Genomic DNA, 16,178 nt, shown 5'->3' with positions numbered 1-16,178 from the left:
CGCCTACGGTCAATTTAGAGTCTGGATTAACCTGGTCCCTCTTGATGTCTTTGGACTGTGGAGGAAGCTGGAGTACCAGAGAGAACCCAGCAGGAACAGGGAGAACATGGAGACTCACCCAGAAAGACCCCGTGCTGCAGCCGGGGCTCCACCCACAACCTTCTTGATGGGGGGCCACAGTGAGGACCACTGCACCACCGGCCGCCTGCTTATGATAGTAAACGATGACTAAAGAACCTGTGTTATAAACTACCAGCCAACTTGTAAACTCATAATAAAAAGTTAAACAGGTTAAAAAGGGTTTAATTTCTTTTTTAAATAGTATGCAAACAAACTGATATTAAGAAATAACACTAATTTAGTAAATCTTTAATGCAGCTGTACAGATGCCAGACATGCCAACAGTCAGCACACCAGCCGCCACCACCGCCTCTGGGTGCGCTAGCATGTGGCTAACATCCAACCCTTTGAGTCAGACAGGGCTGTGAGGGCTCAGTCGGGGCTGTGAGGGGTCAGACAGCCCCTGTAACAGCTGGATGGCAGCATCTCTGTTGTGCCTGCAGGCCTCCTGCAGAGGAGAGCTCCCCCACCTGGTGGAAGTGAGAAACTGCATCAGGCCCCCAAATAAAACAAAGTTTTTTCACGAGCTGAACTGATGGCGAGGCAGACTTGGTCCCTCACACCTGCTATCATATTTCTCACCCAACACAGAAGCATTAAATATGGGTTAGCCAGTAAGAAATATATTTACAGGTACTTTTCCACTCAGAGGTGTAGACCTCACCTGTCCTTGAGGGCGGGGTTTGCACCAGTGTTCTCTAGCAGGAAGTGGATGACCTCTGTGTGACCTTCAGCAGCAGCCACATGCAGAGCCGACCTGCCGTCATAGTCGACAGCATTGACATCCACACCAGACAGGAAGTACCTGAGGACCACAGTCTGATGAGTGAGGCCACACCCACATTACTGCTGGACGTTAATAAACACATTCAGAGTGTCTGTGACCTCATTCACTCATTCACACTCCAGCAATGAGCGCCAGCCACCTCCTGAGCCCCACCCCCCTCAATGGGAAACAGAAGTACCAATGTGTGTGACATGTTTTAGTCTCCCTGGTCCAGCAGAGATTCACGCCAGCAGGAACGTGAACAGGTGAAGTGCAACAGTAAAACAATGGTGTGAGTCGTAGACGTGGGAGGATGGCGAGCAAACGTGATGTGGTTTTACCTCCTCAGGGACTGGACATCTCCTTTAAAAGCCGCCAGCAGGATGTTCATGATCTGGTACCCCTGCAGGAGAGGAGCGGGTTAAACTGGGACAATAAACTGGTCTGGGATCAGATTTGTTATGGTTGCAGGTCAGACCTCAGACTCCGCCTTCCACTGCCTGTAGGCCAGAATCTGTCTGAAAGGCGTCCTGATGTCAAAACTGTGCAGCTGAAATGTCGAAATCAGCTCCTGGAAACACAAACCACCGAGAACTTCAGAGACTGCGTCTCTCACACACAACCTGTGTCCTGGGGGAGGCGGGACCTGGCAAAAGTGGACAGCCCTCCAGGGGTTCCCCCAGGCATCCTGCTCAGGAGAAAACGCCATCAGGCCCAAAACACCGGGGATGACGGCGAGCAGGCCGCCGTGGCTGCTGGACACGGCTGGTACTGATGTCTGCAACGAAAGACCACGGACGTTTACACTCCAACCTGTTTACCGTCAGACGCTTGACCACAAACATCCCATCTACTTTAAATATTCTTCTATTCTAAAGGAGGCGGGACCTTGTAGAGGAAGGTTGCAGAGTAATCCTTCATCCCCGCCACCTGCATCATGGACAGCATGCTCCGCGTTGTCCCCGGCGACAGCACCTGATCACCTGACAGAGGACAGAGGCCTCCATTGGCTAAAGACGCCGCCATGGCAGCTCCCGATTCACAAGTGACTTCCGTTGAGGAGCACTGGGGGACAGTAGAGACACATTAGAGACACGTTAGAGACACGTTAGAGACACGGCAAGTCGAGTCATTAAGACAATCATCAGTGACATTAAATATTTGACCTGCAGCATCAGATCCACGGCGGCGTTGACATCCACCTTCTCTGGAGAACACTGGAGCAAAGCACTGTGGTTAGAAGGGACAGGAAGTGTCCTTCTGAGGACAATGATCTTGAACAGGTGTTACCTTCTTCTCCTGCAGGTAGAAGGACAGAGCGTGGAGCCGGACACTGGCCGTCCTGCTGCTCTGATAACTACACATCACACAATGAGACAGTGAGAGGACACCATCCTTGCTAGCGCCGCTACATCCCTGTCCTCCATCAAATTCTCCATCACCAAGGAAACCACATTTCTACCACTGTGTCATTGCTCTGACCACCACAAGACGCCCCAGAAGTCTCATGTTCACATCCGCCAAACCGCCAGCTAATCTTAAACATATCACATGCTGTACCGCTTCCGTCAGACCCCTCGTCTTCCCGCCACCATGTTTCCCACCTGGTGCAGTTCAAGGTGGCGTGCTCCTTGTTGCAGAGCCGCTGGATGACGTTCAGCACCTGCAGCACAGACCAACGTCAGCTCTGACACTCTGGGACGGCATTTTCGGTGTCTACCTGTTGTCGCTTACCGAGTCGTACTTCTCCTCTTCCTCCGCACACAACCTCCCCGCCAGCTGCACACACCAGACAGCACATCATAGGAAGTGACATCACTCACATAGTTACCATGCTGACAGTGGTGGGACTCACCTGCAGTAAAGACGTAGTGATGATGGCACCGGTCTCAGTGAGCGGGCTGTGAGGAATCCCTGCTAACAGAGAACCAAGGTCAAGGGTCAAACAGCAGACACGCCAAAGATTCCTGAGCAACTGAAACGGTTCTATGAGGAGGTGCTGGTCCTGGACCTGTTTTGGTGAGTGTGAATGGAGAGTCGTGTCTGGTGTACTGGTCCACGCCCACGTATCTGTGGACCAGGTCCGAGCCCAGCAGGTCCACCGCCACACCGTACAACAGTGGCCATGACACCTCACCTAGGGGCAGCGGGCTGGCCCAGTCCCCCAGTGAGAGCCTGATACACATACACACACACACACACACACACACACACACACACACACACACACACACACATACAGCAAAATCACCACGATAATCCCAGGTAAAAAGGTTTTGATGATGACCAGAAGTGAGAATGAGGCGTTGGTGAACTCCACCTCTGACCGTCCACCGTGCAGACTGAGACGCTCCATTTGCTGCTGTCCCTGCTGTCCTCCTGAGGACACAAACAGTAGAAATATGGTTCATTTCTGATTGTCTTTGCTAGGTTGGCTAACGTGGCTCCAAACATTGTTACAGATCACAAATGATCTTCATCAGGCATTCAACTTCCAACACGCCGTGAGGTTCTGATGGCCCCCTCAGTGACGTTTGGTCCCAGCTCTGATCGTCCCTTTAGCTGGAGCACAGTTGCTCAGTAGCACTGAAGACAGATGACGTGTGTGAGAATCAGCAGGATTCACATGCTCTGCAGTGAGTTACTGCTGCCTGCAGGTAGCTACTGCCTGCTACTACTCACCACAGTCAGCTACTTTGTGCAAATAGCTACACCTAGCTATTGCTATGCTAGCTACTGCTACAAGCTGTCATTGGCTCTTCCATCACTGCTCAGTCAGTGACACTACGGTCGTGTTCACACCAAAAGGTCTGTTTTCTGATTCTAACCAAAGCGAGGATGATACATTGTTGCAGTTTCTCAACGCTCCGGTTCTCGTTCACAAAGGCCAAACTCAAACGCTCCAAAAATTGTCACGTGGCAGCAAAGCCGTTCGGTGATTGCTTCTACAGTTGAGGTCCTGTCTACCATGGAGCTTCGTCTGCTCAGTCTCATGATGGCGCTGGTCTGGACTGCGTATCAGCAGACTTTAACGGACCGCACGTATGAACGGCTGGGACGACTGCGGCGATTAAATGATGTATTCATACACGCACGTCTGCAGTCGGCGGTCGTATCACAGGAGACAACAGGCAGTAATGAGGGCCTCCCTCCATGTTTTTTCCTTCGCCATACGACCGCGACCAGTGAGGGAAGAGGACGCTAAAAAGCTCTGTCACATACATGTTAGTCACAAGGTTGGCTCGCCATACCAACAGAATATGACTGTAAAACGGCGCGCTTTCTGTGATCGGTGAGGATGGGTTCACACCAGAAGCAAACCGCTCTGGAGTTCACTTGATAGCGGTCCCAAACTACCCCTACCAGGCCGACCTGGGAGTGGTTGACTGGTCCGCACCAGAGTTCCAGGCCAGCGTTCACACCGACCAAAACAAACCGGATCAGGGAGGGAAACGCTCCAGGGTCCAGTTCAACCGGACTAAACAAGGCCGGTGTGAACGCAAACCACAAACTAAAATGTCATTTGGACGACTTAGTGTGTCATCACATGGGTTTAGAAAGCCTCAGGTTCCTGTGTCTCAGGACACAGACGTCCAGGTGTCGGATCAGAACTCACCTGGACAGACAACAGCTGACGACACTTGGAAAACAACTTCTGGGTCTCCTCCGTGAAGGTGGAGAAGTCTGGGATGACGAATCGTCCCTGCAGAGCTTTCAGGATGAGAGAGACGAATCCTGTGATGCACCTGGACGATATCACGCAATAAGCAATCAATCATTTAGACGGAACCGTACGTTTCTGTTTCAGGCTGTCAGATATTACAGCTCATGGGTTGAGGACTGTCAGACAGACCCTCAAGGTCTTTACATGATGTTCCCAGAACATGTCCGCCGGTCACCACGTGGACCTCTTAAAGAGGAAGCAAATGAATGTCAGAGAAGATTCAAATCCTCCTGGGAATCTTCAGAGGAACATAAAGATGTTCTTGGAGTATTTTGAGAACATTTCAAAACAAATTCCTTCATACCAACAGACGTTCTACGAAAGTTCTGGGAATGTTTTTAGCTCCTGTGGAAAGTGTGACTGATTGACTGTAGAACTATGAAGTACAGAACGTAAGAACATGGGGGGACGGTGGCTCATAAGGGACAAGGTTAGGTTGTCAGCATTGACCTGGACCCACCTTTGGAAGGTGTTTCTGTCCACTGAACCTTCGGCATCCTGCAACTTTCTCAGGTGGAAGAAACAGTCTCTGAGCCGGGAATCGGACCTGTGTAACCCGGAGCTCCAGATGGCCTGACGGAGACAAGCAAGGTTCCACACACAACTATCATGAACTCAAACTTTATACACAACAGACACGATACTGTTTTTATTGATGGTGAAGAAACTAGAATTCTTTGGGTTGAATTGCAAGGAGACCAGCGTTGGCGCTTCTGGCAGCGAGGACACAGACGCAGCTTCCTGAGTCCTGAGTCCTGAACCGGGCCTCAGCTATGAGCCCATCAGCGCCCCCTCCAAACATCAGTTCACGCCACTGAGGCCTCAAAATAGAACTCACAAATTAATCAAAGCCTCGCAACAAGTTATCGTATGATCTCGTGGTAATTCCGTGGAGGAAACTAGTTAACTCTTCATTATCTAGACCTTTCAACCTGTGCAGACAGCAGGTCAGTCCCCAGGTCTCTGATCCCCGAGGCTCCGGGTCTGATACCTCAAAGAACTGGTTGATGTTGACTTTTCCATCAGAGGCGAAGCTGTCAAACAGCACATCAGCAGCCCTGAAACAACAGAGAGGTCAGTGGGGGGGTTCTGCGGTTGGGGGGGGGGGGTGTCTTGAAGACTTACGCCCTGCGTTTGGAAGGACTTTGGTGTGGGGGGCACCAGGGCTGGGCAGGGGTGGAGCCTCTGTCCTCTGGTTGGACTACTGCCTGAGGGAGGGGGGGCTTCAGACCGCCATTGCTGGCTGCAGCGGGGACAACTGCACTCACAGGAGCACAGAACAGGGGACATGTTAGGAGTCTGAAGATCTCCTCAGGGAGTCCTCCTCAGGGGGACTGACCGAGTTCAAGAGGGTGACACACACACTGCACAAGATACACAACCAAGGATGACGTTTAGACCTGAAGCCCCAGTGGTACCTGCAGGTCCAGGGCTGACAAGATTTATGGGCTTCTGGACTGGAGTCTGGACCTGGTTCTGGATCAGGCTCCGGGGAGCTGGACGTGGTGCCGTATCCTTGGAAACAACAGAGCAACAAGACACAGACACAAAAGTTTGGCTGCTGTTGGTCAGTTTGGGGAGTTCTAGCAGCTTGGATGTGTTCCTCATGTGGTCACAATCACGTGCAGGAACGTGATCAGATCTGATCAATGACTCATTCCATTTATGACCGATCCCAGAATATCTGATGTCTTCAGATGTGAGTCTCCTGCACCAGATCTCAGGCAGACCCTCCTTTACATATGGAAACATAGAATTTCCTGTTGAGGAATTATTGTAGTCCAACAGGAAGTGATCATGTCAGTGATGAGGTATTGTAGTCCAACAGGAAGTGATCATGTCAGTGATGAGGTATTGTTGTCCAACAGGAAGTGATCATGTCAGTGATGAGGTATTGTAGTCCAACAGGAAGTGATCATGTCAGTGATGAGGTATTGTAGTCCAACAGGAAGTGATCATGTCAGTGATGAGGTATTGTTGTCCAACAGGAAGTGATCATGTCAGTGATGAGGTATTGTTGTCCAACAGGAAGTGATCATGTCAGTGATGAGGTATTGTTGTCCAACAGGAAGTGATCATGTCAGTGATGAGGTATTGTAGTCCAACAGGAAGTGATCATGTCAGTGATGAGGTATTGTTGTCCAACAGGAAGTGATCATGTCAGTGATGAGGTATTGTTGTCCAACAGGAAGTGATCATGTCAGTGATGAGGTATTGTAGTCCAACAGGAAGTGATCATGTCAGTGATGAGGTATTGTTGTCCAACAGGAAGTGATCATGTCAGTGATGAGGTATTGTAGTCCAACAGGAAGTGATCATGTCAGTGATGAGGTATTGTAGTCCAACAGGAAGTGATCATGTCAGTGATGAGGTATTGTAGTCCAACAGGAAGTGATCATGTCAGTGATGAGGTATTGTTGTCCAACAGGAAGTGATCATGTCAGTGATGAGGTATTGTAGTCCAACAGGAAGTGATCATGTCAGTGATGAGGTATTGTTGTCCAACAGGAAGTGATCATGTCAGTGATGAGGTATTGTAGTCCAACAGGAAGTGGTCATGTCAGTGATGAGGTATTGTAGTCCAACAGGAAGTGGTCATGTCAGTGATGAGGTATTGTAGTCCAACAGGAAGTGGTCACCTCCTGGCTCCTCCTCCAGCAGCCAATAGGATCGCTCCATGTGATTGTGGTGATTGAACCAGTAAATCAGCTCTGGTGAACAGAAGCTGATAGGCTCAGATGTTCCCCTGGGGACCAGGTCCAGAACTCCATGCTCGAACGAATGTGTGTCTACGTAATGAAGATGTTGGATTTTCATGCTGTCAGACGTGTGACGCTGCCAGGAGGAACTGCGAGGGAATTTCCCTCCACGTTTTGATCTACAAACCTCAGAATGCCATAATTTGTGTGTAACGGGTTTCAACGGGTCTACCTGGTTCTCCCTGGTCCTCTGCTTGTTCTGGTCTGTTGTCTGTCCGTCCTCTGCCATAGAAGAGGAGAGTTCTGTTACTGTCATGAACCTCTGTCGGCGCCTCCACGACCGCCACCCAGCTCCGGATTCAGCTTTCACCAGCATTCACACAAGAAGTCAAACACAGATGAGGAGGAAGCCTTTGTGAAGGCGTAGGTCGTCTGCCACCTCCCTCTGAGGAACCTACGGTGGCCTGCAGGTTCAAACTCACAGAGGCATTCTAACGAGATCCCTGATTACAGGTTTCCAAACCTACCCATCTGGCAACGATCTTACTTTATAATTTCATCTTTTCTTTTCTAAAATTACCATCTTACTCTCACACATCCCATAATTCCATGTTGCTAAAAATCCAATGAATTCATTCTCTAACCACTGAGACTGAACACTAAGCATTCACACAGATGAGTCCAGGCGTCGTGTGTTTGCGACAGATCTCAGCCTCCGTCCGTCTGTGGGAACATTAACATAGAGAAATAGATTCGGAGGGCGGAGTCATGGACATCCCTGCAGCCAATCAGCAGCTCTGTGGTGGCGCCTGTACAGAATCTTTATTTAGAAACTGTCTACAGTGGGATGCTTCAGCTACCACTAATGACAGGCTGTCTCTCTGCCTCCTGCCACTCTCTCTCTCTCTCTCTCTCACACACACACACACACACACACACACACACACACACACACACACACACACACACTAACCTGTCACATCAGGGTCTTTATTGGGCTCCAGGAGTTTGTTGCCGTCCAGACCGCCATAGCGTTTCCTCCATTTGCGTCTGAGAGACGGCGTTCGCTGGAAGCTGTGGACACAAAAACATTTCTATTCTTAAATGCTGGGGTTCTCAATGTGGGGTCTGGGAACCCCCAGAGGTCCTTGAGGGTCTTTCAGAGTCGTCTTCTTAGCAAAATGAGGAACTTCAGCTGATCCGTTGTTTTTTTAAACCATTTATTCATTGATATTTTTGATGGTTTCATTTGATTTCTGGAGTTTGAATAATTATGAAATATTTATGAGCAAAGCCTTAGGATGGGAGGGGCCAATAGCTTAGCAATAGCAGCGAGCGTGCCTGGTGGGGCTGTTGCTGGGGGGGCGGGGTGCTGTATCTCATGTTTAACTTCCACAGGAACGGCTAGCAGCTAACTAAGATGTCTCTGTGGTCAACGAGCCTCAGCTGAGAGTGGGTGCTAGCTGCCATGGTGCTGACGAGGCGTTGTGCTTCAACCCCACAGAAACACCTTCAGGCTGCGCTGCTCCAGCAAAAACACCGCTTAGCATGTTGAGATGCTCGACACAGGAGAGCCGGTGAGTCGTCGCGGCAGCTCACACGTCCCTGCAGGGGATAAACATGAACGCCAGGATATTTAACGATGAGTTTTGGCGGTCAGCTCTGGACGCTCCGACAGCCGCAGCTGCTCCTCCGCCTTCTGACTTCTATCAAGAACTTTACTAAAATGAGTGAAATACAATAACAGGACATCAGTGACATCAGTGACATCAGGGGAATGTTGACCGCTGATCGCCTGCCACCGCAAAGCATCATGGGGATTCTGACTTTCATCTGTCATGGTGGACGCATTATAATATGAAATCCGTCACACACCTTCAGATCACGTCTGTGCATCGACGTTGTCACCACAGTGTGAAGTTTATCCGTTCAAGCATCGCAGTCGTATTTGGCGTGACTACAGAGGCGCATGGCTGCTGATCTGTCCAGGTTAGCGTGTTCTGACCCCAGAATATCGAGGTAGAAGTGGCAGCACTTCAGATGAAGTTCTGCAGCTCAGTGAGGGTCAACCTAGAGTTCCTGAACATGAAACAATCTGAGAACCTCATGTCCGGTGAGAGAGAAGATGTGTCAGATCAGCGTCGGCGAGCGCGTGCTGTCTGAAGAGCTGAAGTGCCGAATCAGCAGCTCTCCTGGCTGGTGTGTGGGTCCTGCCACGTCTCAGCCTGTCCCGCAACAACACGGCAGGAATGTAAACCTGAGCTCTCTCCAGCTTTATGGACTTCATCGTGACAACACAGCGTTGTTCCGGACGATGTGCAAGATTCAGGAGCTCAAATCCTCACCACAGGTACGAGCCGTCCTCGCCCTCCTGGTTCTGACTCTTCTCCATTGCAGCTCTCAGGTGTTGGTCTGGTTCCTGCAGCAGCCGGCGCCCTCACTGACTGTGTTTGCAGGCTGTAAACTTTCTCTAATGAATGGAAGGGTGCAGAAGGAGGGGAAGTCCAGCTCCGCCTCCTTGGTGCATGCAGACCCACAAACTGTCAATCAACATCAGCAGAATTCAACAAAGGCAAGACAGAACCACGAGAAGCCCCCGAGGACGATGGTAAAAGACCTCACAAGAACTAGACTCCCACCACGTCAGGGACAGAACTTCACCATAACTGGAATCCTGTTCGGGTGGAACGCAACAGCTGACCCTTAAAGGGCCAGTTCACCCATACAGAATAACACCAGCGGGTTCTCTCGCCCGCCGCCGGCAGCTCCTCCTACAGATGCTTCTCCTTCTGGCCTTAGTCAGAGAACCCTGTATTTCAGTAAAGATGAACACATTTGTGTATCAGCCCTGTTTTCTTAATCTTCTCTAATAAAACCATCCCGCAACCCCTCAGACTGATCACGTGACCCCTAGTTTGGAAACCAGACTAAACCCAGTGTGAAGGAAGTCAAACCAACTCCAACCACAGAAGCTAAAAGCACAACCTGATATTTACGCACAGATGCTTTGCTGTTTTCGGGGACACGTTCTCTACATTCAGATTGAAGGACTCTGCCTGGTAATGTGCTGCTGGACGTTGTGGCAGTCTGGTCTCCTGCGCCTCCCCCTCAGCGGCATGTGAGGGGCCCACCTCTGGTTAACCTCTCAAATACTGATGACAGCTGATAGTCCCAGAGCCGTCACCACAGCACACCTCTCACTTCAAGATCTCTTTGTGGTAGGTCTTCATTTTTTTACTATTTTAGTAAATTGTTATATTTTAATAATTTTGTTCAAGACTTTATGACATGATTTTTCTCCCATGTTAAAACTGGATAACTAACATTTTTACATATTTTGTATATCTTAATCTTATCTTTTCGATAAAGAAAAACGATGGTTATTGGGGCTTTTATTGTGAAGAAATTACAAAGGGAAGTTTATCATTTGAAAAGCGGAAATCACGTTTTTTAACTGTTAAGCCCTCTCAGTTCTCGGGTCAAGCTAACAGCTAACATTACATGTTCTCACGGTTAGCTTTAACGAGTCGATGCATCGGCGTGTCTTTTGGTCCGTTTGGAGTCGTGACGTCACACCGGGTATGTAACTGGATCCCGGTACCGCGCCTCTGTCGGTCAACACTTCCGACCGGACCGCCTACTCCGCCCGCGGGTCACTGGATCATACGTTTGTCCTGGATCGCCGGAATGCCCCGGAAGAAGGTGAGTCATCAGGAAATCAATACCAACACCGGAGCTGACTCACCGGTGTCGTTACCGTTATTGATCTCCGGTAGTTTTTGGTCTCATTCATCCAAGTTTGCTCTGGAGCTGAAAGCCACTGGTCACGTGAGCACGCGGCCTCCATCTTTCCTCCTCTCATACTTTTATGGATTTTAAATGTTAATTATTTTCAGTTGCTCCCCTACCACGTGATCAGTGGGTTTCTGACTTCTGAACCTTCCTGATGGTCTGCAGGTCAAAGGTCAGCTTGCCACCAGTGATGGAGCAGCAGCAGCGGCAGTGGCGTCAGACCCGGTGACTCGGGACAAGAACGGTGCCGTGACCATAGCGGTGCGCGTGAAGCCCGGATCCAAACTCAGCAGCATCACAGGTCACATTGAGAGGGCAAGTCACATGATTCAGTCACATGACGGCATGTGACGTCAGGCAGTGCCGGCGCGTGACGTCACTGCCTGACAGTAAAACTCATCTGAAGACAAACGTGATGTTTGTGTGACATTAGAGGTTAATTCTGGTGTTGTTGCACCTTTAAAAAAAAACCAACTCTCCTAGCCTGTCAAAGTATTTAATCCTAACAAAACAAGTACTCAGGATCACCGGCCCAGCGCCGCCGCCGCCTCCCGGCACTGGGCCGGTCCTCAGGTGAACTGGTGGGAGTAATGAGAGTGGTGGGAATCTCAAAACTGACTCAGCTGCTCTTGCAGGTGTTTCTGCAGAAGCTGTGGGCGTGGCCATTGCGGCGCCCCCTACAGATGGGGAGGCCAACATGGAGCTGATCCGTTACCTGGCTGAAGTTCTGGACCTGAAGAGAAGCTGCATCTCTGTCAACAAGGTTCCTGCAGCTGCTGATCATGAAACCACTATCGGTTGTGTTGTATGTCCGTCCATCCTCAGCTGGTCTCTGTCCTGTCCTCCAGGGATCCAGGTCCAGAGACAAAGTCATGGGTCTGGACTCGTCGCTGAGCCCAGACCAGGTTCTTCACAGGCTCCGTCAGGCCGCTGCTTCACGAGCTAGGACATTTACTAGATTAGACGATGGACCTTCATCTACGTCGCCCACATGACAACAATAACAACAACAACCCGATCGTCACCAAGGCAACAAACTGATCCATCACCTAATCAGCAGGGATGCAGCTGCACTGACTTCCTGTTCATCTGTATGTGGGCGGGATTTGATGGTCACATGATGGAGGGCCACTAATGTGTTACTCACTTGTAATAAAGAACATCTCATGCTCTCATTGCTCATCACTGGCAGAGTGGAAATAAATCCTCCTAGATGAGTTAAGCAGACAGCAGGTGGCGCTGTGTTCCAGAGGAGGAGCTACCGATGACCTTACGTTTCCAGCCTCTTGAAGAAGTAGTCCTCTGAACTGGCGAGACGTGGGGACACATTCACCTTCCTGCACGACACTTATCAGAATCATGCTTGGACTTCACGTGTTCAAGTGTATTTACCTCTCAAGTACTCACTAATAGGAGTATTCGCCTCACTTAGTGACTCCAGAGTGCAGAGAGAACCAGCTACATACCTTTAGCTTGAAGCTAACGGACTCTCAAACTCATCACCTGCCATCATCCATGTCTTCTGAATCCAGCCGGATTTTTTGAATCACATTAGAATATGAGTCCAAGTTATCACAGTTACATATTTTCCCATATTGTTTGAGTCGGGCTGGAAATGTAATTTTAAAGGATTTGATACCAAAATTTACAGCCCTTCTCCCACTGCTGCTCCTTACAGTTACTTTCAGCATTTTGAGAGAACAAACTTCTCAGGACAGGTCAAAGAAAGTTTAAAATCATTCACTGATCAAATCATGTGGATTAGAAACCATATTTCCATGAAAAGAGTATCTGGCTAAGGAGACCAGCTAGTAAGTGTTAGCAGCTCAGGTCCAGGATGCTAGTTAGCTTAGCCCAATGGCTGGTAGTGGGTGGAAGTGTTAGCATCAGCTAGCTCAGGTCCAGGCTGGTTAGCTTAGCCCAATGGCTGGTAGTGGGTGGGAAGTGTTAGCATCAGCTAGCTCAGGTCCAGGCTAGTTAGCTTAGCCCAATGGCTGGTAGTGGTGGGAAGTGTTAGCATCAGCTAGCTCAGGTCCAGGCTAGTCAGCTTAGCCCAATGGCTGGTAGTGGGTGGAAGTGTTAGCATCAGCTAGCTCAGGTCCAGGCTAGTCAGCTTAGCCCAATGGCTGGTAGTGGTGGGAAGTGTTAGCATCAGCTAGCTCAGGTCCAGGCTAGTCAGCTTAGCCCAATGGCTGGTAGTGGGTGGAAGTGTTAGCATCAGCTAGCTCAGGTCCAAGCTAGTTAGCTTAGCCCAATGGCTGGTAGTGGGTGGAAGTGTTAGCATCAGCTAGCTCAGGTCCAAGCTAGTTAGCTTAGCCCAATGGCTGGTAGTGGTGGGAAGTGTTAGCATCAGCTAGCTCAGGTCCAGGCTAGTCAGCTTAGCCCAATGGCTGGTAGTGGGTGGAAGTGTTAGCATCAGCTAGCTCAGGTCCAGGATGCTGGTGTGTCCAGCAGGAATCCTCCTCCTCATCATCATCAGTAGCAGCAGTCGCTCTTCTAGTCCTCAACAAACGTTTGGTTCTGTTGACCCAAGTTCCAGTGGAGCTTTGGAGGTGCTGCGTCAAATCACTGCTCCCAGTCAGGAAAGTAGTTCCGGCTACGTGTCTGATTCTACCACTACAACGTCTCCTCATGTTAAACTGGTATTCATCACCAAGGTTACACACAACCCTCCTGATATTAATGCAGGCAGAGACGCAGCTACGCTAACACTTCCCACCCACTACCAGTCATTGTGCTAAGCTAAGTAGTCTGGACCTGTGCGAGCTGACGCTAACACTTCCCACCCACTACCAGTCATTGTGCTAAGCTAAGTAGCCTGGGTCTCAGCTCTCCCTAGAAGAGGGGCTCTCTCCATTTGTCTGTCTTTGGGGACGATGGATGATAAGCGACTTTCCCTGAAGTGGGTGTGTCCATTAATGCTGCATGCGGCAGGTAGTCCCAGAGGAAGATGGAAACATGAGGACGATGCTCCTGATTGGACCTGATGAGTTCCAACATCTGAAATGTCCTGCAAACACAGAAGCTCTTGTATCAGAATCAGATAATTAATGGCGTTAATGAGGCCGGTTGCTTCAGAGCTGAAATCTTCAAAGAGACTCTGATCTCCTGGATCATCCAAGTTAATGACTCTACTAACACCAAGGCAAACTTTCACTTTCTGGCTCTCAAACTTTCTGTTAAGCTGCAGAAAAGTTTAGTCAGTTATGTAAGTGTGACCTCGGAGTGGGCTGAAGGTTGTTTGACCACATCACACGCGGGTGTTTCCTCTGCTGAGCTGGGATCAGCGGCTTTACGTCTGCAGCTGAGCTCCTGTCAGCCAGGATGCTGCGGGGTAAGTCCTGGCTAAGCGCCCCCCTGGATCCACGCTCATAAATCCTGGCCGCCTCTGTGAGGGCTGCTGGAGCATCTTAGTTGTTAGTCGTCAGCTAAAGTTTCCAGACGCCAGAGAAGTCAAGGTTCTTTACTGGAGTTTCATCCAAAAGGAGCCAGTTTTTAGAGCTTTCATGTTGTTATTGAACCTCTCTGATGTGTCGATGGAAACCCGACCTGTGACCTTGAAGTATTTCTGACCCACACAAACAAAACTCATACGGTACCACAGCGTAGCGACGGCTGCTAACTCCTCCCCTCTGGACCATACTGGTCATAGTGGAATGTTGCTAGTCCACATTTAAATCTAGGAGTACCCCATCATAGTTGGACCTTGACCTTTGACCTCCAAAAATACCATGAACATTTATGGCCAATTAGAAGAAACTCCCTCAAGGTGTTCCGGAGTCATGTTGACTAAAAATGGATCGGAAACCTCTACAGACAGGATGGAGCCAAGGTCTGAAACAGCCCTGAGACCTGCACTCGGAACGCAGCCTGATCTCTGCTCCAGTTTCCACCTGAGCTGATGGAGCGTCGCCTCACCATGAAGAAGAGAACATGGCTGCTCCTGGAAGGCCCAGACATGATGACAAGCAGCTGGCGTCCTCAGCGGGGTTTTTATTGCCACAGAAGACAGCAATCAAACATCTCTGCAGGTTCTTTATGGCCCTGAGCAGCCTGCTAGGAGCTGAAGTACCACCCAGATGTTTCCCTGTTCACCATTGGTCCCCTGCACACCTGCCGCCTGCTTCCCACCACCATGACGCTCTTGATTCCTGCAGTAATTCCTCGCCATCCCAGGGAGGATTTGATGCTCATGGCTGTTTTCCCACAACGATCCTCTTTGTGTGAGGCTGTAAGGTCTGGGATCAAGAGGAAGTAAAAACACACGACAACCATCAACAATGAGGATCTGAGTCGCTGCAGGGACCAGCGATCCACTCACGGCGCTGGACACACGGCCGCTGGACACACGGCCGCTGGATACACGGCGCTGGACACACGGCCGCTGGACACACGGCGCTGGACACACGGCGCTGGACACACGGCAGCCAAACATCATCAACAGCTCTCTTTGTCAGACATCCTCATTCAGTTCAATCCATCTCTTGTGAATGTGACATCTTCATGAATTGATTTGATCAAACCGAGGTTGGAACAGCTTTGTCCAATCCCACTCTGGAGAACAGACCTCTGATTGGCTCAAGCATCTGTCAGTCAGAGTCTATCAGGCTGACTTCAACCAGTCAGATGAATGGACTGACATGGACTGACAGCATCTACCAGGCGGAGGTTGGGACCGGAGGCCGGGGGCTTCTTCATGTGGTATGTGGGGTGATGAAGGTTAGGCTGCCATGGTGACATCACCAGACTGGGACTCAAGAAAGTCTTGGGTTCAACTGTTGGAAATGACACATTCACCCCAACATCCCCGGACATGTAAGCTCTCATCTGATTGGTCGAGTTATGTGATGACTCTTCATAACAAGAAAGGTCTGAGTTCACCTTTCATCCACCTGGACTTCCTCTCCTTTGGGTTCATGCCTCCACCGGAGCCTCTCTGATGGCGAGGAGAGCCTGCAGCCGTTTGTATGCATGTGCGTGTTTGTTTGACGGCAGAGACGTGTCAGGGGTTTAGAGTGAATTTATGTGGCGGCTGCGACGTTAATACCGTCCTCGCTCCACGCTGGCGGGGGTAAAA

At 50.0% G+C, this 16,178-nt stretch overlaps 2 protein-coding genes across 2 annotated transcripts; one reads left to right on the top strand and one right to left on the bottom strand.

The window, feature by feature from the left end:
* Positions 1-325: 325 nt before the first annotated feature.
* glsl (glutaminase like) lies at positions 326-11,236 on the bottom strand. The gene is made up of 22 exons (XM_086209947.1): positions 11,218-11,236; positions 9,655-9,766; positions 8,283-8,383; positions 7,542-7,591; positions 6,029-6,125; positions 5,736-5,868; positions 5,602-5,668; positions 5,071-5,183; positions 4,503-4,632; positions 3,207-3,265; positions 2,898-3,061; positions 2,742-2,800; positions 2,621-2,665; positions 2,491-2,549; positions 2,177-2,243; positions 2,053-2,103; positions 1,775-1,951; positions 1,533-1,664; positions 1,365-1,457; positions 1,228-1,289; positions 785-925; positions 326-590 (listed from the first exon to the last, which is right to left on the bottom strand). Exons 2-22 carry the CDS (start codon positions 9,699-9,701, stop codon positions 473-475), a joined length of 1,965 nt encoding a protein of 654 aa, XP_086066073.1. The 5' UTR covers positions 9,702-9,766; positions 11,218-11,236; the 3' UTR covers positions 326-472.
* Positions 10,734-12,299, top strand: c7h15orf40 (chromosome 7 C15orf40 homolog). Its single transcript, XM_086209948.1, has 4 exons — positions 10,734-11,011; positions 11,267-11,402; positions 11,737-11,864; positions 11,950-12,299. Exons 1-4 carry the CDS (start codon positions 10,811-10,813, stop codon positions 12,094-12,096), a joined length of 612 nt encoding a protein of 203 aa, XP_086066074.1. The 5' UTR covers positions 10,734-10,810; the 3' UTR covers positions 12,097-12,299.
* Positions 12,300-16,178: the final 3,879 nt, after the last annotated feature.

Source organism: Aulostomus chinensis, chromosome 7 (genome assembly GCF_037954235.1).
Source record: "Aulostomus chinensis isolate RoL2024-O1b breed Wild chromosome 7, RoL_Achi_v1.0, whole genome shotgun sequence".
Classification (NCBI taxonomy): domain Eukaryota; kingdom Metazoa; phylum Chordata; class Actinopteri; order Syngnathiformes; family Aulostomidae; genus Aulostomus; species Aulostomus chinensis.
Note: the sequence above shows the minus strand (reverse complement) of the source record. Positions and strands in the feature narration are given on the sequence as shown.